We start from the raw sequence: 22,318 nt of genomic DNA, 5'->3' as shown, positions 1-22,318 counted from the left end.
AATAGATATTTATAGTACCCTACACAGAACTACAATAGAGCTAAGAAATGCAATAAAAAACGCGGATAAATACATCGTAGGTGAATTAAACACTGTATCCGTAAGCACAAAGCTGCAAAATCACGGATCAAAAGTGCACAGGGTTAGAAGAAAGGTGTGTCCACAGTTGTTGTTAAAGACTTCATTTCAGTAAGTGTCCACTCAACAGCTGATGCTCTCATGAGGACAGAAAATGGTAACACCACTATGAAAGTTTGGCAGTTTTGTGAAATTAAAAATACACTTACAATGAGGTGTCAGGCAAATGAAAATCTTTAGGTAGCTGTTTAGGGCACTGTTACTTCAACTTGCCATAAACTGTAAACAACAACAAGGCCCTAAAATAGGTGAATCAACAGTGATACATCAATGGTACAGAATACTAGCCAGCAATGAAGAGGAAAACGGGGGGGGGGGGGGTCTTCCAAGATTGAACCTATGGCCCCACACATGCTAACACATGCTTCCCTCCACCCAAGCCAAAGGAAGTTATTAATATATGGAACGACTCAGATTACCTCAAGGGCATTATGTTCAGGTGGATAGAAAAGGAAGTATCAAGAGGTCACATATGGTATGATTTAATTTATTTAACACTCTCAGAATGATAAAATTATAAAGACGGAGAATGCATAAGTGGTTGCTAGGAATTAAAAGTGATGGAAGGAAGGGAACTGTATTGTTATAAGGGGGCATAGGAAGGTATTTGTGGTGACATGACATCCATTTTAATTAACTACATGAACCTACACATGTTAAAATGTCATTGTGTGCTCTGTAGACCAGTGTCAACTTCCTTGTGCCTCTGTAACATAGTATCACTCCACCAAGAGCAGCTGTGATTCCGGTACGAGAAGGGGCTTTATTTCTATTGGGTGCCATGGTACACCTGTCGCCTGGACAATTCCTGCCTATGCAATTTAGACACTATGGTTCCACAAAAGAAAAATCAGTTTTTCATCTACAGATGTTAATTTCTAAGTGGAAGAAGCTATGTGGTGTTCTAGAAAGAGCTGAATGGCAGTTCTGTTACAAAATGTGACACCTTGTAGAGGTGGCCAGGTGGAGTCACCTCCCAATGTCAGTTCCCTGTATCTAAGAAGATCACAGTCAGAGGAGGAAAGAAAACCTCACCTCCTACGGTTCTTCCAGCTTAGGCTGGGCATCACTCCCTTAGCAGGTGCTCAGTGACTTCCACAGCACCAACGATTACTGCCTCAAACTTTATAGGACAGGGTAATAAAAATTGAGGGCAGGGTACATACTTTGTAGAACATACATCAAGAAAAACAGCAGTCATTAAAAAGCTGGTATGGAAGGAGGTTTGTGATGTATTTGGAATAATAACATCTGGAATAATAACATTCGATTCCAAAACCCTCTTCATTATCTCTTTCTATGCATTACACATCATGACTCATCAGCAACACCATAATATCTAAGTGTGCTATATAATACACCACATATACATCTTAAATCAGTAGGGAAAGACAACAGCAAAACCTAATGGTCAATGGTGAACTAGTACATGTATCCTTTTTTCATTTCATTCTATTATTAGTGTTTACTTATTTGGTTTTTCTTTTTTGTTATCTTTTTTGCTTTTTTGTTTTGTTTAATGATGGGAACAAAAACATACCTAAAAGCAAAGCTTCTGGAAAAGCCATTTGTTCTTCTCTGTCTTGTATTGTTCCTCAAACTTGACCTCTCCTGCCCCTGCACCCCAGCCTTGCGTTTCAGGGCTGGGTCTCTAAAGACATCCTTGTTGACAACAGATTTGTCCAAGGGGTTATCCACAGAGTGCCTCGTGGACATGAGGTGACTGTAGTTATAAACTTTCACAAAGGACTTGATCTTTGATCTCTTGGCAATTTTCTCCCTGCCCTTGGCAGCTGTCATTTTTCAGGGATATCGGTCAATTCCAGCCACAGGGCATGGCTGTCAGGATGGTCTAAGGTGCCATCATCAATGTTACTCATGATGAGGGCTTTGCATCTGGAGTAGTGTCCAGCCAGGACCAGCACCACTCTCCCGGGCTGCATGAACTTTCCCATTTCAATAGTAGCAGCCAGCACCCAGCAGAAAGGAAAGCTTATTTGGTTTTTCAAAAGAGGATTTCTCTATGAAACCCTGGCTGTCTCGTCACCCACTTTGCAGACCAGGCAGCCTCAGTGTTTGGATTAAGGGTGTGGACCACCACACCTGGATAACCGACACATATTTCAATGTTCAACTTCAATGGAAAGCAAATACATCTCTAAACTAAAATGACTTTTTCCCAAAGGAAACTAGTATATCCATTTTCTTTCTAGGTAAACACAGTAGAAAACAAACATATAATGCTAAACTTCTCTTTAAAGACAGGGTTTCACGTAGCCCAGGCTGGGTTGGTACTATCTATGTAAGCAAGGGTGGCCTTGAACTCCCAATCCTCTGGCATCCACATCCTGCACCATCATACCCAGGGCTTTCTGCATTCTAGGAAAGCACTCTACCAACTGAGATTCATTCCTAGCCGCAAACGTTATAAAGTGTCTTCATCTGCATTTTCCAAAACTTTTAAAGGAGCACAAACACACACATATGGGCATGTGCACACACACCATGCACTAATAAATAATAAGTCTAAAATCTCACGAGTATATGCAAATGAATTCAACCAGGTTGGCTTCACTTGACTTCTCTCCTAGGTACCCATATAGAGCCCTTCCTCCGTTCCATTTTGCCCCAACACTGAACCCGAGAGGTGTAAGAGGTCTGTAGATTTTTCCTCTGGTGTCAGCAGTCACTGCTTTTCATGGCTTTGGTTTTCTACCCACACTCCACTTAGGTTTTATTGAAAACCTCACACATGAAACTAGGCTCCTCCCAAGTTCTGCTGTGATCATTTGGTTTAAAAGAATTACAGGCCTAAAGAAAGCCAAGTTCAGGTTTGGGTTAAACCACCTGGTTGGAAAACTGGGCTGGTACAAGGCAGCGTTCCAAGGAGCTGTGCCCTGTGGCAGGGCAGTTTTCAATAACTATTAGTAGAGAACATCTAAACGGCACCCAACTCAATGTTTTCTTCTCATGAGAAGGGAAGCAAGAAAGATGGGGGCAGGGACTTCATGAAAAGCCACAGCTGAGCCGACTGGGAGCAAAGCCACACAGGCCTCCGGAATTATGTGTTACAGAACACAGGCTGACAAAAATTTTCACAAAGCTACCATTCCTCAGCTACTTCTGTCTTTATGACACAGCCCAAAAGGACTGACGCTACCCAAAAATATAACAGTGGACTTCTCAGAAGCTTGTGTATGCATGTATGAGTATATGCATGTGTGCATGCAGGTGCCCATGGAGACCACAAGAGGGAGCTGGATGCTCTGTAGCTGGAGTTACAGGTGGTAGTGAGCCACGCAACAGGGGTGCTGGGAACCAAACCTGGATTTATAGAAGAGCAGCAAGTGCCCTGAACCTCTGAACCATCTCCCCAGGCCCAGGAGAAAAGTTTAAAGAAGTTTTCTTCCTTTTTATATGAAACATTTCATTTCTTCAGAGACTTAGAGGCCTTGAAAGAGTAGGTTGGAGCACTTCAACAAGTGCTTTCTAATTTGAAGGTCATGGTGCGAAGATGAATCCTAAGTAACCAAGACCGTAAGTTAGTCCAGTAACTCAAGTGTGAGATAAGTGCAGATGCACAAGGCACAGATCTCAGCAGCATGAAGGTGTTGCTGGAGGGCTTCTCTCCAGGTTCCACCAAGCCCCGCAGTCCCACAATCCACGTATAAAATAATCACTCAGATGCTTATATTACTTATAAACTGTATGGCCGTGGCAGGCTTCTTGCTAACTGTTCTTTTATCTTAAATTAACCCATTTTTATAAATCTATACCTTGCCACGTGGCTGGTGGCTTACCGGCGTCTTTACATGCTGCTTGTCCTGGCGGTGGCTGTAGTGTCTCCATCTCCTTCTTCCTGTATCCCCAATTCTCCTCTCTCCTTGTCCCGCCTATACTTCCTGTCTGGTCACTGGCCATCAGTGTTTTATTTATATAGAGCGATATCCAAGGTTTCCTCAAACTGACACTACTGAGGCCATCACTCTAGACCAATCCTAGGGTTACTTTCTCACTTTCATTTCAATTCAATTTTTTTCCTTTATCCAGTTATATAAAGTGGAAAAGTTCTAAAGATTTGTATTTTCAAAATGTTTCTTTAAATAAAAGCAGAAATGTATGACTTGATTATTCCCTCCTCAAGGCTTTGCCTCCCCCAAACCTGGAATAAAGCTCTTAGAATCTGCTAACACGAATGTGTGGGTGGGGATGGAGTGTGAGACAGGACACCAAGCCCACCCAACTCCTGGAATTTCTACAGAAAAGACAAAACTTTCCAAGTGAAATAGTCATTTTGGTAAATGAAACCATTTGTAACTTTGGAGAAGTTTTTTTCTTTCATTCCAATGTATCATAAGCAAACTCCACACTGTGCTTTAAAGGCTGTAAAGCTTTGGCTTAGAGCAGGGTCAACAAGAGCTGAAACCGCTAATGCCATAGCCACACAGAGCAAGAACAAAGGCATTGATGCCTCAGCACCACCGGGATCCCACTCAACAGTCCCACCCAGGAGCAAAACCAAATGCCAAACACATGCCAGGACAGGGTTTTCAGGCCAGGGAAATCTGTCCACTTTGGGACCAGAATGAAAACCCAGCATCCTCAAGAGACTTCCACTTCAAGTCACAGAACAAGAGTATCAGACTCAGAAGGCAGGGACTGAGAAGGAGGTAGGCAGAAGCAGAGTGGAGGAAAGGGATAAACAAGGTCCCTACAAAGACAGATACAGAAATGTGAGCAGTGGGAATCAGGAGAGCGGTCACTGCTCTGGCCATCTTAATGGCTTCATAGATTTACTTGTTTTAGGATGAGAAAAACTGTTTATGTTTAAAAACATAAATGACTCGAATCCAGTATCTTCCTATTGGAACACATCTTCAAATCACATAGGGATTAACACAGGCTCTGGGACAGAACTGCCCAGGGGCCACATAAAAGCTGCCATATCTGTGTTTTCTCAAGGATTGGCTGGGACAACAGAATAGGCTGTAGTATATGTGCCCAATGCATAGAGTATGCATAAGAAATTAAAGCTTTCAGTATTTTACCATCATTGTGGAAATGTAAGGAAGAGACTTAAGAGCCCCTCTGGCACCTAAACAACAATCGGAAGCTTTTAACTGTCATATTCTAATAATTCTCACAACACAGGAGACAGGCATTTAGCATTGTTTTTAAAAGGATTTTATTTTCTTTTACATGTATGTGTGAGCTCATGAATTTACTTTCCATGTGCATGCCTGGTGGCTAAAAAAGGAGGTGGAATCCATGAACCCAGAGTTACAGGTAGTTGTGAACGGCTGTGGTTGTGGTTTTGTATTCTTCTTATGAGCTGTAGGAATGGGAATCAAACCCACACCTATTTATAAGAAGTCACTTATTTACAGTACGGATCTGCCCATTCTAAAAGTGCATCTATTAACAACATTTTCAATGAAGAGCTATATAAAATATGCTCATGGCAAGTAAATTGTAATTTCTTAGGAGTGGTATGATGTACTTAACATTTCTGAACCCCTCCTTCACCTGGAAAACAGAAACACTACCACTATCGCATGAGACTTCACAAAGAATGAGGGAGATGCTCAGCAAAGCCTGTTGTCAGGCAATCAAATGAATGGTGTCTGTTATTATGTTACATTTGCATAACTAGCATGCATAATTTAATATGTAACACAGAACTCAAGGCTTATAAGCAAGTTACTAATCTTATTGAATAAACCAGACCAACTCATTTTTCATGAATAACGGAACACGTAATAAAAAGTTTAATAAAAACTATGGAGTAATTTTCATGATAACAACCAGCATTTTCATTTTTAAATGGGCATCTACTAATGTACATATATCAATAGGGTTTTGTTTTGTTTTGTTTTGTGATAGTGCCTTCTGAATCCCAGGCTGGCCTGGAATCCACTGTGCAGATAAAATTGACCTTGAACTTCTAAACCTTCTATTTTCACCATGCATGGTTTCTTTGGTTCTGGGAATCAAGCCCATGGCTTTTTGCATGCTAGGGAACCATTCTACTACCAACTTAGCTACATCCGAGGCCTCAGGAGGTTCTTGCACACAATTATTCTTGAAAATATATGTGTTAAAGCAAACCACAGTGGGATTCCACCAGCAGTAACAATAGCTGATGGATTACCACAGAGACCACTGGCTTATTAGTATTTTGAACACATCAGCCACACAGTTACCATTTTGCAAATATAAAAAATAGAAGAATAAAAACTGGCTAGGAGTTGCTAAACATCAATGGCCAGGGGATGAAAAATGAATGTATGTCTAAGGTCTATTTTTGGTTTGTTTTGACAGGGTATTTCTGTGTGCTCGGTGCTGCTGGATAGCCCAGGCTGGCCTTGAATTCAGAGAGACATGTCTATCTCTGCTCCCAAGTGCTGAGGTTAAAAGCATGCACCACATACAACTCAGGTAAACTTTCATATCTGGATTATTTCTTAAACTTATTGAAAAGCCAAGTATTATTACATATTCCGAGGATGAGATAGAAGACTAGTTCTGAGTGGGCACTATGACGTGACAAAAAACAGCCATAACTTTAACATGTGAAGACACAAGTCAAGAGGATGGAATCTGAAAGGCCTTTACACGTTTCCAAGTGGCTAAGAGCTCTGCGATCTTTACAGTAATAAATATTGTAGGCCATGGCAGTCCACCGGGACTCCTCACTCATATGTTATTCCACAATGGAGGATCAAGGTGTCAGCTCCATTTAGAATCAGTGCGTATTTGGCTTTTTAAAAGCTTTAACACATATTTTCAAAAAGCAATTAATATTTCTCAGGGAAGCAGAGTCACTTTGCTTCCCCTGCTCTTGGCTCGTGGTTTGAAGGAGGAACTGTGAGCTGCAAACACGACTATTTCTTCAGTTTGCATTCTCCCACTGGGTGATAGAACAGAAATATGACCTTGAGTGATCACTACTTTAGTGGGAAGTCTTTTCCATGTGGAGAGCCCTTATCTGTAATAGTGAATTTCCTAGCTGGAAACACCTGTTCACAACTTAAAAGGTTTCCCTGTGATTTGCTTGTGAACCCAGGTGAGCCACTTGAGGAGAGTCTGACATCATCACAACGTCATTAGAGAGCTTTGCCACCGGCTGTTTGAGAGTGGAACTGATAGGATTTCTCCTGCTATGATGTACGCAGTATATAATCTTGAGTATAAATATATGGGTGCTGATGCCATGAGAAACTGAGTAACAAGAAGGTTGTGTAGGGCTGGAGAGGTAGCTCAGCAGTTAAGAGCTCTGGCTGCTTTTCCAGAGGACCCAGGTTTCATTCCCAGCAACCACATGGTGGCTCACGACCCTCTTGAACTTCAGTTCCAGGGGACCTGATGTCCTCTTCTGGCCTCTTCAGGCATCAGGCATGCATGATGTGCAGACATACACTCAAGAGAAACAGCCATAAACATGAAATAAAAATAAAGAATCTGTGTGTGTTACAGATAATTTCTAGCACACACACACGCACACGTATACCCTGATGATTTCTGGAATACAAACCAGGTTGTCTTGATTGAGGTGCTAGTCAAGGTCCTGGAAGATGCAAAGAAGCCCCGGATGTACACTAGTGACTAACCACCACTCATGATGCAACAACAGGCAACAGTCATTTCATACCCCTGGACCTCAGTGGCTTTTTAAAAAAATAAAACAAAACCTGTAAGCACTTAAAGTAAGTTTTGTTTTGTGTGTGTGTGTGAATGTCTAAAAGATTCCAGAGGAAGATTTCCATTTCTCACTGCTCTGGGGTCTCTCGGTTCCCATTCTAGAAGTAACTACCATTTAATTCAGATGTAAAATTTCACTTCCAATGCTCCATGCTGAAATGTTGAATTCATTAACCCTCCTGAGTCCCTGCTATGTGGGAACTGTTTAGAAATCAATAGGCTATAAAGAACATGAGCTTGGTCAAGAATGGAAGATGATAGCCCAGACACTTCACACTGGGTGACGAAGGCAAGAGTAAACGTTTATGAAGAGAGGAGACATTAACCAGCAAGGAAGTGCAACAGAGTAAAAAGAGACTGAGAACCACGCTGAGGCAGCAGACAGCCTCAGACACCGCAGCAAGTTCTCTCTGGCTCAGTCACAGGAGCATGCACTTCCTGTGGTTATAAAAACTAAAAACTAAAGGTATTCACAGCTAGAAATTTCAGACATGGAGAGAATGTACAAGGGTTTCCTGAGACCTCTTCAGGTCGAGAAAACCGTGGGTAAAAGAACCTTTTCCTAGGCATGCACACAGTCTTCATCTGAAATAGTATGAACCACCTAAAGCAGGTATCACCAACCATGAGCTTGGCTGCTATTTCAAGCTTAGCTTTGGGTATTATGTGTCCACATCTATCCATATGTATGCACATTTCCTTTTGAAACAGAGTATCCCCATGTTGTCCCTCTGAGCTCAGGGGGACTCTTATCCTTGGCCTCTGGAGTACCTGGAGCCATAGAGGCTCCATCGTGCTTTCAGGCGCTTTTCCAAGTTAAACCAGGTGTAACACTCAAGATTCCATTAACATGACAAAACCCAACTGCACCCTCTCTTGGTGCTGCCTAGGACAAAGTGTAAGCTGAAAAAGGTTTTTTCTAATGACTTACTAATTCTGGCAATTCTTAAAAAAGACAGAAGTTGGATCAGAGTCCCATATGTCAGCATCCTATACCATGATGGGGTAGCTGCAGTGGCAAGTTCTCCGAGTCCCTCAATGAAAGCTGAAGGCAAGCTAGCGTGACCAGGAGGAAAGCTCCATCCTACTTTATTCTGTGTTCACCAGCCCTGACCAGAGATCTAGAGAGCCGCGAAGTGTGGTAGACTCAATGCTCTACAAGGACAAACTAATGCATGAAAGCACCACTGAGGAGGGTCTGTAACACCTTGATCTGAATTGCTGGCTTTCCATAGGAAACATTCTGTATAAACACATGCAGGGTTTTTCCCCTAATTTTTAAAGATCATGTTTATGTATGAATGTTTTGCCTGCGTGCATGTGTGTGTGTGTGCCATGTGTGTGCCTGGTGTCCTTGGATACAAAAGGGGGTGTCAGATCCCCCAGAACTGGAATTATAGATGATGAGTCACAAGGGGCAAGCAGAGGCTGGATCCTAAGGTAAGCCACGAGACAATGGTCAGAGACACACCTCCATCCCCATCGCCTCCCCTTCTCCTTGCCTATACTTTACTTTTTCATGAGGCACAGTGATCGTGATCACGAATCCTACAGGCTCTGGTCCACAGAACAATGAGCCCCGTCCTTGTCCTTGCGGCTGCCCTTGGATCATACCACAGACTCCACTTACTCGATTCAGGTTTTCACTGTGGCTCCTGACTGTATGGAAAATGACAAATCAGAAGTGTTATCTAAAGCCTCCACTCAAATCTAGGTATTTGGGTCAATGAAATCTGAAAAACTCACAAGTTGTTCATTAAAGTCATGATTCCTGCAAGTCATCAGGAGGGTTTCATAGTTGGTAAACTTCCCACCCAAAGTTCGAAAGACACAATGCTCTATCTTACACCATCACCCTGAAAGCTTTTTAAAGGCGGTGAAGAACAACACAAGCAACACCTTTATTTCATTCATTCATTCATCTATCTATTTATTTTGTCTATTTATTTGTTTATTTGGGGGTGTCCTCCATGCACAACTGAGCCCCAGTACTCTGAATATAATCTTTTGTGTAATAGGAAGCCCCCTTTATGATGCCCAAAATATTATAGGTTCAGGTCAAGAATTCCAAACCATATTGATTACATCTCCATGGAGGTAGGACCTCCAGCATCGTCTGTATGCACCCTAACAGGGATGGTTTTTAAGTGTCTGTGACATGAAGAATTTCATTCCTGTCAGTGCCAGGACCAGAAAGCCAATGACCAGTCAGGTCTGTCAGTTGTTGCCCGAAGCAACAAGGACAAGATGGGAATTCGTCGTTCTGGAATGTCATCTGCCAGCTGCGTTCACACATTTTCACCACCTGAATAACTGATTCTCTTGACTCCCTCACGGCTCATTTCAGCACACACGGTTTTGAAATGAATATTTGATCAGGTAGGGCAGAAAGGGACTTGGACTTATTTGAGGTGTCACCATAATGCACTTTTAATAATTCCAAGTATCAGGAGCAAGGTGTCTTAGGATTTCTTCTTGGGATATTTGAAATGGACCTGTGATCCTAATTAAGGAAGATTAAATGAGATAAGCCACTCAAAGACACTGAGCACAGTGTTGAGTGCTTCGAAATAAACACTGCGTCCTGATAGCATTTCCTTCTGTCCACTGGCAAAGATCCTACAATGTCTCACAGAGCCTGAGCCACTGTGAGATGGGGGTCTCAGGCTGACAGGGGAACATGAAAAATCACCCCCCCCTTTCCAATGTCTAATTTGATCAAAACTGAAAGCCATCATCCAAACCTAGGGAGAAAAAGAGAGAGAGTTGGTGCCTTCAGACTGCGCTTTCTCACCACAGCTCCTGGAATCACGCATTGATGACGTTCACAAGTTCAGGAAAACTCACAGCCCTTCACATATTCCTTTGGAAAAATTCTTTGCTGGCATTATCGGTAAGGAGTCCATGGCTTAGACAGCTCTTGGCAACCATCAATCATCTCTCTCTCAGATGTGGCTCCTTTGTTTCTGTTTCACTCGTCATTTTTCTAAGTTTCCTACTTGTTTTTGAAGGCCTCATTCTTTCAACTCCCATGGCCTGCTCCCTTCAATGGCTGTTTGTTTTGATTTCTGAGGCAGAGTTTCTTAGTCACTGTTCTATTTCTGTGAGGAGACACGTGACCAAGGCAACTTAGAAAATAAAGCATTTAATTGGGGCTTGCTTACAGTTTCAGAGGCTGAGTCCGTGACCGTCATGGCGGGAAGCATTGCGGCAGACAGGCAGACACGGAGCTGGAGTAGTTGAGAGCTTACATCTTATTCACGTAGACAGCAGTAAGGCTGGACCTGGCCTGGGCTTCCGAAACCACCAAGCCTACCCCGCAGTCACACCCCTCCTCCAACAAGGCCTCACCTCCTAATTCTTCCCCCAAAAGTTCCACCAACTGGGGCCTAAGTATTCACACATATGAGGCTATCAAACCCAATCAAACCACCACACTGAGTCTCATGTACACAAGGCTGACCTTGAACCCTGACACCCAGCCTCAGCCTCCCAATTCGTAGGCATGTGCCACCATGCCTGGCTCAGTGAAGTATCTCTGATAATATGCTTTTGAGTCACAAAATACCACTCTGGCTCTTTTTCAATTTTTCTCCATTTTCTTCAAACATTATAAATATGATACCAATACCCTCTAACAAGATTCTATTTAATAGTAAAATGTTAACCCTTCACGCCATAGGACTGAGACCAGCTCAGCATCACTATTTCTGTTGAGCAGTGACATGGGAATCCAGCCAAGTTTGAAGAGGGAAATAGAAAGAATGGGGAGAAATGAAATTAACTTTGCTGATAACACACAGTGAAAACTGCACAAATTCTAGTGGGATTAAAAAATAGGTTTCTGGATACAAGTCCAATATAAAAAAGTATTTTTTCTTATACACAGAAAAATAACAGACAGAAAAATAAATGTGCTAATATGTTAGCATCAAAAACATTCAATGACATAAATAAATTTTATAAATGATATGTCAAAGTTCTGAGAGATGGGAGAAGCTCCAAATAAGAGGCATCTATGAGAGTCTGCATTTAAAAATCCGATTTCTAGCCGGGCATTGGTGGCGCACGCCTTTAATCCCAGCACTCGGGAGGCAGAGCCAGGCAGATCTCTGTGAGTTCGAGGCCAGCCTGGGCTACCAAGTGAGCTCCAGGAAAGGCACAAAGCTACACAGAGAAACCCTGTCTCGAAAAACAAAAACAAAAAACAAAAACAAAAACAAAAAAAAAATCCGATTTCTTTTAGAGACACAGGATACAGGCTCAAATGACCCCTCCTGACTTAGACTCTTAAGCGGCTGTGACTACAGCAAGCCTATTCAATATTTTAAGGGTGTTAGTTCTCCAAAATTTCAGGGACAGACATGATCAGACTTCAATCAAATGTCATCTGAATTGCTGCAGAAACGACTAAGTTGATTATGGATGTGTTTGTGTAAGCACATACCAAGCAGAAATTTTCAGTTTTTGTCAGATTCCCTTTGTGCTAATCCACACACTCGCCCCAAACAAGCTTCATTTATGCACCTTACACAAGTCAGCATTTAAACTATTGATAAAATCTTTTTCAACAGTTAACCTATGTAGCCTGGCTAAAATCCTTATGGATAAAAACCAATGGCCTTTGGCTGCACCACATCAAAGAAAGTTGGTCACACTCGTGGCTGTGGCGGGAAGGACAGAGCACTAACACCATCCTCAAAGTTGGGAGATTCTCTGTTGATTTGACGCTGACCTTAGCTTTAGCATGAAGCTAAAATCCTACCAGTCGCCCTTCCTCCCTGATGACATTAAATTCTTCTGTCCCATAAAAGCATAATTCAGAATAGCACAAATTTGGTCATTTGGAAAGTACTGCATCTTTCCTGAACACTGACATCCTTTACTATATGATATGAAAAAATACATCTAACCAGAAATCTCTTTTAAGTATTGGGGTCCTGTGAGATACAAGGTTCTCAATTTTCCAATATTCGGAGGAATGCTCTAGTTTTATTATTGAAATAAAATCATTGTTTCCCTCGAAGTGACATGAACATTGTATATATTTACTTTTAAAAATCACCTACATATCCACACACTGCCACCTGGTCTTTCACAGTTGGAATGGCATTCCTCAAAAACACTTGCCAGGTCAGAGTTCACACTCTACACTGTGGTAGCTGCTTTCTTCCAATTCAATCCTGCACTAACTAGTGAACACCTGCAAGAATGTCAAATCATGAACCAAGATGTGTAAAATACATGTGTGAAATGACTGTAATTACATAAAGCTGTGTAGGGGCAAGGCTAATTATGGTGACTGAGGTTCCCATACACAGGAATCCATACTGACTGAAGTACCGTCATGGACAATGGGGTCTAGCTATATTGTCTAGGCTGTCCTCAAACTCACAGGTACAAACAATCCTCCTGCTTCAGCCTCATAAGCAGCTAGGAGGAGAGGCACACGTAGGAGATTCAGTAATTCTGAAATCACTACTACAGTCCTCCTCAGACTTGGGTTAGCCATTTTTGTTCCTGCTAGCACAAGCGTCCAGAACTTCTTTTCTCGGGAACAAACATTTTCACTTGGATTATTTACTTTAGCTTTTCTGTGGCAGTCCCCAAGTATATCCAGAGGAATGTGAGGAGCTCAGGCTCCAGCCTGCTGTCTGGGTGAGGTCTCAGCCTGTTCTTTACTTGCCTGAGGGGGCTCGCTGTGCTTCAGAGAGGGGTGTCGTTTGCTTCTAGTGTACAGATGACACCTGTAAGCATGAGCCTCTCAGGCTCTAGGACACAATTTACAACAGCGTGACACTAACAATTTAACAATCATGTCACAAAGACAGATGGAAGAGCTGGTTCAGACGTAAACAGTGTCTAATACCACCCCACGCACTGTCCCGTACCACTGCTATCATGGGCTTCCAGCTGCACGAACATTCCAGCCTTGCGCCTTCCTTATGGACAAAGTGGAGTTCATGTTTTGTTTTCTTTTGACCTATTCTCAAAACTTACTTTTAAATTTTATATGAATGGTAGGTGTTCAAAGGATAAGAACTGATTTAATGCCCATACTCTAATTAAAAATGCTAATCTTAATAACTGAGATTGGATATTCTCCTCTTCACAGGGGCTGTTCACAGATCAGCACTGAGCCTTCTTTTAATTTTGCCCCTTTCCTTAATCCTCTTATTGCTCCAACAATAGCTTTGAAGACACAAGGGACAAGTCTCGGGTTTTCGTCACTTTATAATCACAAACAATATCCGGAACTGTGTGACTTGAAAGACTTATCATTTATTACCTTTATATTTCTAAAGAAGATTACATATTTTCTATATGGGAATTATTTAGGAAGTAACTTAAATACATCCCTTCCAAGGAAGGAGAAAGCCAAATTCTGCACAGGAATTCTCATTTTCTACTTGAGGCTGCAGAAAACAGTGAAGTAGGAAAAATAACTTACAGACCATGAATATGAGCATCACAGCTTCTCCGAGCCAGTTTTAGTTTTATGACCACAAAGCTGCACCATGGCAAACTGAATACACCTTCCCATTAGCACCTCTGATAGCCCAAGACTGGTGGCTGAGAAAGTCTACCTCCGATTTCAATGGTAACTGTAGATCAAGTTACAAGTTCTGTCTCCTCCACATGCAGATCAGGAATGTTTGTCCTCTAATCTCAGTCCTTTGAATTCTGTTGATAAGCATTGATCTCTATGGTAAAACGCAAACCAGGACACACTCAGGGTGACCTGGTTCTCCAGTGGCTCTTCAATTCTTATGCAAAAGCAAGGTAAGATGACACTTTGCTATCTTAAGGATAGGAAGCACAAACCTAACTGCATGCAGGAAGCAAGTGGGTGAGGTGGTGGGTGTCTGTTCCCAGCATCAGGAAGGCTGAGGCAGGATGGCTGGAGCTACATGGAAAGACTGACTCAGGGAAAAAAAAATGGAACTGGGGAACTAAGTTCAAATGATACACCAGCTGCTTCCTCTTTAGAAGTCCTGTATTTTAGTTAAAATACAGGCATAACAGTATTAGGTACAAACAATGAGAAAAAAATTAAACTAATGCTTTGTCTAAAAATATTACATATGATTCAAAAATACAGTTTTTAATTATTTGAGTGTATATAAAAGTGAGCAATGAGCTCAGGGCCTATTTGTTTTGGATAGGCTGTGCCTTAAGGAAAAATTCCAAGTATGGTGTTCCCTTCATCTTGAGACTAGAATATCTCACAATCACTGAAGCCCCAAACTTAGGCAACCCAGTGTATTTATTTTGCACCATCAGAGCTAAGATAAAAATAATGTGTACTTATCAAATACCTATGATCAGTTGAGAAACTAAAATGCACATATTTGCACAGAGATAGTAGCTGAGGACATAGAATTTGCCCTGTGCATCAATCAGTAAAAGTTAACAGGGTGTGTATGCGTGCGAGTGAGTGAGTGAGTGAGTGAGTGAGTGAGTGAGTGAGTATGCGTGTTGTGTGTGAGTGTTTATGTGCATCCTACACACATCGCTACATGAAGGAGTGAAATGGCAATTAACAACGGGATAAGTTATGAAAGATCTTTTTTGGTTCAACAGAATAATGTCACACAAACACACAGATAGCTAGAATAAAAACTCTTCACACAAGGCTTTAACATTTTTCCCTATTTTATTTTGTGTGTATGGGTGTTTTGCATACATGTATGTATGTCTATTTACCACGAGTGTGCCATGTCTACAGAGGCCAGAAGGGAACACTACATCCCCTGGATCTAGGTTTACAGAGGGTTGTGAGATGCAGTGGGTGTGCTAGGAGCGGAACCCATGTACTCAGGAAGAACAACAAGTGCTCCTAAAAGCTGAGCCATCTTTCCAACATCCAAAAACAAGGTTTAAATAAAATATTTTCACTTAGAAATTTATTCTGTGTCCAAGAATGTGAGTGTGATATATGTATGTATATATGTATATAAATTCTCTGACAGGTAATTTATATATGTACACACACACTAAATTTTATTTCACTATCTTTGCAAAATTTTTATGTATAAAATGATTAGGACCCCAGGGTTAGACAGAGGAGGTTCTGTCACCAGAACTGAAGGACAGCTAAAAAATATGCCAAGGTAAAGTGAGAAGACTGTACATGAAGCAGTACAAAATGGAACAAGGAAGGGCAGAAGAATAAGGCCTAAAAAAAGGGGATCGATCCCACATCGGGAATTTTCTCTCAGCAACTGGTCACCAAACATCTTCCTAATACAGACTCCTCCTATGCATGGGTCACAGTGAAAACAGTGCTTCCTGGTTCAGGGATAATTTCAATGAACGTTTTACTTTTGAAAATGGAATCTGTTAGAATTACCCCCATTAACTTCTTTCCACAGAGAACTGCAATCATTTAGTCTCATTTTGTTAGCCATTGGGAGAATAGTGATTCTGTTAACAGTAGTGACCTGATTAAAGCAGATGGAAGCTGGATAACAGAATACTATCCACTCAACCAAACAACACAGACTCCTCATCAAGAGATCCAAACCATGTGAGAGGGAGCTGAAGAGAATTACCCACGAGAGTCCAATTCCTCGTGACTAAGGCGTCTCTGCTCAGAGTTAGAGAGAGCAGCACACACATTCACTGTCCTGATGGTTCATAAAGGAAACATGGATTTCAGGAGGAAAAATGGGCACAAAATAAATAAATAGTAACAGAGCTCGGCCAGCAAAACAACAACAACAAGAAAAGTCCCTTCTCTACCCAAAATATTGGCAATTTCAGAGGTGAAAGGTCACAAAGCAACCTTAGGCTGCACCTTTGATAGGGATGCAAGCAGATCAAGTGTGATTCTACTCTATTACTCAAAAGTCAAATTCTGTTTAAAAAAAAGTATACAATGGATTAAACGGTTTACTGAACTTTCTCCTTACAGTAAGTAAGCAGTGATTTCAGACCAGCTCCCTGTCGGCACTACCCAAATGCTTGTTCCTTACTGGTCTCAAAAGTCCCATTTGATGCAGGGGAGCCAGGAGAGCTCACCCAGGTCCCTGCCTGTTGCACACAACAGCCATATTTATCAACTTCTAGCAGAAAAACAAGAATGTACATGCTAATCAAAGACCCTACATTACAGTGGAGGTGTAGGTATGGATATAGACAAATTGATATGACCTGAAGTGTAATCAATTGACCAAAATAAGTACCTAAGCAAATACATGAAGCCCATGCACTTTGAGACAGAATCAGGCAGCGGTCTTGTAATGGGTTCTGCTCTTTCACAGCTTAAGCCTCAATCAAATCAACTGTTTGTGAGGATTTTGAAACCGCCACAGATTAAAATCTGCTCTAATTCAACTGTTCACCTACTGCAGAATTATGGATAAATCCACCGGGACAGAGTTTTGGTCACACCCCCGCTGTGAGATCTTCAGACGTTCCCCACGTGTAGCAACACTGTATGCACTATCATTCTCCTTTCTGCACTCATCTTAGACCCAAGAAAGAGCATTATTATCACAATCAGTTGGTGACTCACCAGGCTTTGCCGAGAACATCTCTATAATACAGATGAAGCCACCAGAGCCAAAGAGTCACTAAGGAGTCATGTTCCAGAAATTAATGCTACACATTCACAGACTGATTGCAAGCTTAGGAAATTAAGAACTGTAGGAGACACACCAGGGTTAAGCTGATGAATTTCTCAGATCCGTGAAGCTATCTAAGATAGCACATTTGGACTGCCTCTGCCGCCACAGACCAGGCACTTTGATACTCCACAGGTCGAGTAAATTGAATCCATATATTGTATTTATGCTCTCTGTCAAGGTTGCTGCTTGACATTTCAAGTGATCAAAGGCAAACAGTCATCAACCCTGTAGCCTTCAATACTATGTTCATTACATTTAATCAAGGGCCGGCTCCACCTTCCCACTCAGCAACACTAAGAATGTCTGAATACATGGCAGTTTTCAGTAGCAAATATAGGCACACTACTCTATAAAGACATAGGACACCTCAACCAACAAAACAGCAGAGGAAAGAGAATGAGTCTCATCCTCTCTAGTGTGTAAGAAAATGAAACTTAAAAGCATCCTACCTGAGGCAGCATCAATCACTGTGGAAACTCCCCTTCGATCAGAGACTGGACGAGATGACCCTGGCATGCTGACTGGGTCAGAGCGGACCGGCTGGATCCTGCAATGCAATTTCATTTAGTTCACATATGTTACTGGCATGGAAACTGTCACTTCCTACAACAGACCTTAAATCAGGAATACTGGAATGGCTTAATCCATTAAAGAACCATACGTTCTAAAACCAAACGAAAAAGGAGCTACAGTCCTGAACACCTACACAAGGCCAAAGCTCTAAACACATGACATTCCCACCATACCAGGCACACTCTAACTTATTAACTTGTGTTGTTCAGTGGATTAAGAAAGGAGTTGAAAAGGTAAAACTGGAGTGAAAAAAATGAATAGAATTGGAAAAGAAGGAAAATACTTGACAGTGAAAATTCTGGCTTTTCCAAAGCATACATATGAACATTTCATGAACGGCATCAGAGCTGCATACCACAGAAGACAGCAATGGTACAGCCTGGCTGCCCTGGAACTCTCTCTGTAGCCCAGGCTGGCCTTAAACTCACTGAGATCCGCCTGCCTCTGCCCCCCAAGTGCTGGGATTAAAGGTGTGTGCCACTACATCTAGCCATAATTTAAATATTTAAGACATCGTCATGTTGTCATTACTGTTATTTTTATTAACAAGGCTAAGAGAGGATAGCCAGGCTGTGCTGTGCTGCAGGAGTCAACCAGAGCAGCCACGAAGCAACTTCCATACGATTATCAAATACTATATAATAATGAATTTAGGCCTCAGCAAAACTGGTTTATTACATACAATATGAAGGAGCTCAAGAAGGATAATGTATAAATGCTGAGTCTCCAGTAGCTTTAGAACAAATACTATTAAGACAATAACTACAATTGAAAGTTCTAAGTCCCAGGCAGTGAGAGGGAACAATGTACGCACTTCTGGTAATTCACTCAGTGAGATTTTTACTGAACATTAACACTATGCATAATGTTATTACAGGAGCAAGTTGAAATGAAATGTAAAATATGAGGTATGTTTGCAGATACAAACTACTCATGAACTGCTACTAAGGAAAACTAAGGTTCAGAATGAGATGTCAAAGGTAATAAAAGTGCAGGACAAGAAGATAGCAGATGTAGTCAGTGACAGCAGCATATGTGATGGTGGCCAATAAGATCACACTCTATAGTGACATGGCTATCACAGTTTGTGCAAGTTGACAATAGAATGTTCATGCAACAACACAATCATCACACAATTTCTCACTAAGTAATGCACGACTGTGCACATCAGACAGGCTTCTCTTGGAACTAGGCAACATCTGGATCTGTTCAGTTATGCAGACAAGGCTGGGCTTGAAATCACAGAGATCTACTGCCTTTGTGCTGGGATTAAAGGTAACCATACCCTTAGGATTAAAGATAACTGGGCAAACATGCCCAGTACAAAACCAACCTTAATGGTATCATATGGGGAAAAAGACAGTGAAATCAACACAAAGGATGAGCTGAGATTTAAAAAGAAAAAAAGTCCTTCATAATTTTAAAGAAAAGGTCCAATGTCCTGCCATCTGACCACTGAAGCCAGAGGGACACACCCAAGAGGAGAGCAGCTGAGCCAGCTTGGAGAACTGAGATAAGGGGACTACTGACTAGCTGCTAGACTGAATCATAACGGACACTGAAGGATGATAAAATTAAAACATGCATGTCTCATTAAAGCCAGGTCTTCTTCTGTAAGCCAGGCTGGCTTTAGACCTTCCTACTTCAGCCTCTCGAGTGCTGGGAATACAGGCATAATTGGCTAGAAGTTAAAGTCTTCAGCAAGATTGTAAGCAAACCTATTTGTTCAAACCCTAAAGTACAAATTACAAATACAATCAAAACAAATATATAAACTTATATCTGGGATAAATATATTTAATATCAACAAACAATGCAACACTCTAGTTAATCAAGCATAAGCAATTTAAAGTTAGATTAAAACAATACTAGGAGCTCTTTTGTATTTAAAAAGGAAGGTGTCTTTAAGAAAAACCAAAAGAATTTTGAAAATGTAGAGTTGTTTCAAAAATAAATTGTTATAAAATATTAGGAGGACTGTATCTGAGATAAGATGCCCAGTGAAAGCTGCATGAAGCAAGAGGGTGGTATATGCACATAGGTACTACGGATGCTTTCATATGACAAAAAGTGGAGGCTCCAACAGCACCTGGTGATGGTGACTAGGGAAAAAGTGGTAGGATCTTGTGCATTTCACAGAGAGAATAAATAGTTTAGAGACAAAGGTCTCCTGCTTTAAAAGTTTTACTACTGATACTTACAAAACCATGTGATGCTGTAAACAGGAATCACTAAAGGATAGCTTTGACTACTTAAGTTAGCCCATGTTTAATAACCAGCAACACTTAATATGGTCCAGCAGTCTATATTCACTGTTTGATGTCTTGGGGTCATGCTTAAAAATTGTAACAAAATGAAGTTCAAGATGGAAGTCACTGAAAGCAAACTAAGCTCACAGAAGCACTAAACAGGGGCTTAAACCAGGGCTTAGGAGAAAACGTCATCCTTAGGAAGCACACTAAAACTACATCAAGGCCTGAGGATGCAGCAGTGTGGCAGAGCATACAAGTACAATACATGTACAAGGCCCCAAGTTTCGCCTTTACCACTATGGAAGGGAGGAGGGCAGGGGGAGAGGGAAGGAACAAAACAAACCAAAACAAGGGAAGAAAAGAACAAAACACTTAGCTAAGCTAGGGATACATGCTTACAATCCAAGCATTTGGAAGACGGGAGAGGAGGGATCACAAGTTCAAAGCCAGCCTGAGCTGTATAGCCATAACATGTCAATAAAAAGAAAAATTAAGCATTGGTGGAGCAAAAGCAAAACCATAAAAATAGAAGACTAAGGATCTTATTGAAAGCATAGATGGCCCATAAGGGAATAGGGTTTCAAATTTCCAGATATATTTTGGGATAGAAATAGCATGACTCCATGAACAAGTGACAGGACAAAAGCGATATGAGGAATGAACCTAGGCCAGGTGTGCTACATCACACCTATAACCCCGGCATCCAGCAGGAGGCTGAGGCAGGAGGACAATCATGGGTTCAAAACCATCCTGACTACACAGTGAATTCCAGAACAACCTGGGCTGCAGAATCAGAACCAGTCACTAAACAAACAAAATTTTAAAAATTAAGAAACAAAAGAAACCCTGGATTCTGGCTTTAGCAGTAGATCTGAGGAGTCAGAAAGGATTGGGAATGACAGAAAGAGTTTCTGTCCAGACAGTGAAATGGTCAATGCCCTCTGGACACCACCACAAGAAAAGTCAGCTGGGCAAGTGGCATCATTTACATCCCAGCCCTTCTATGCAAAGTCCCCAGCTCCAAACAGAGTGCCTGGCATGCACACACCAACTACGTCCTGCCTTTAAAGAATGAAAAAATTTCTGAAAGCCTAATGTAGTCAGGCAACCATTTTGGTTTTGTTTTGTTTATGTGGTCCTGGTTGGGTCTGAAATCACAGAGATCAAACTAGCTCTGTTGAGTACTATGATTAAAGGCATGCACCATCATACCCAGCTTGGTTTTTGTTATTGTTTTATTTTTAGAAATTTTTATAATCTTTTTATTTTATACACATTGCTGTTTTGCCTGTGTGTATGTCTGTATGAAGGTGTCAGATCCCCTGGCACGGGAGTTACAGACAGTTGTGAGCTGCCATGTGGGTGCTAGGAATTGAATCCAGGTCCCCTTGAAGAACAGTCAGTGCTCTTAACTGCTGCGCCATTTCTCCAGCCCTGGTTTTGTTATTCTTTTTTTAATTTTTATTGCTGTTGACAAAGAATAAAGGTATATTTCATCATGTGATTAGAATATAATTTCCCATAATTTTATTTTTAAAAACATACAATACATAATAGATATCTAAAAATTGTGCAAAGGATGTTCTTATGGCCTTGAACTCACAAACCACCCATCTTAGCCTCTTGAATGCTGGGATTAAAGATGTGTGCAATTATACCCCGTCAGAGGTTATGAACAGATTGATTTTTTTCCTGATGGAGGCTGACTGAACTCAGCCTTAGCTGTATAAGGAAACCCTTCAGGACTCAGCCATATCCCAGTCCTAAAATTCTTTTAAAATAAAAGACAAGTAAAATGGAGATTGTATCACATTAAACTGAGCCCTTCAGTATCTACTGGTGTCTCTTAGACAGACAAATTAAATGCTATGCAAATGCTAGACTCCAAAAATTCAAAATGAAAAACATACATTTTAGATATGTATATAATTCTGACATATAAGAAGCAGAGAGTACCTGGGAAGACCCAGGCCACAAATTACAAATGAATCTCACTAACACTCCATCTTGCATGATGCAAGG

At 41.3% G+C, this 22,318-nt stretch overlaps 1 protein-coding gene and 1 pseudogene across 8 annotated transcripts in view; both read right to left on the bottom strand.

Annotated features, from left to right (window-relative positions):
• Nucleotides 1–22,318, bottom strand: part of Bcas3 (BCAS3 microtubule associated cell migration factor) — a 502,957-nt gene that overhangs the window by 243,279 nt on the left and 237,360 nt on the right. For all 8 annotated transcript variants that reach the window (XM_028878299.2, XM_028878296.2, XM_028878294.2 and 5 more), the window contains one exon: nt 17,921–18,018. In XM_028878299.2, coding sequence (XP_028734132.1) covers nt 17,921–18,018 — 98 coding nt within the window. The remainder of the gene's footprint in view (nt 1–17,920; nt 18,019–22,318) is intronic.
• LOC114699288 lies at nt 921–3,385 on the bottom strand (annotated as a pseudogene).

This window comes from Peromyscus leucopus, chromosome 8b (genome assembly GCF_004664715.2).
Source record: "Peromyscus leucopus breed LL Stock chromosome 8b, UCI_PerLeu_2.1, whole genome shotgun sequence".
Taxonomy (NCBI): domain Eukaryota; kingdom Metazoa; phylum Chordata; class Mammalia; order Rodentia; family Cricetidae; genus Peromyscus; species Peromyscus leucopus.
The sequence above is the reverse complement of the archived record's forward strand: the minus strand, read 5'-3'. Positions and strand labels throughout refer to the sequence as shown.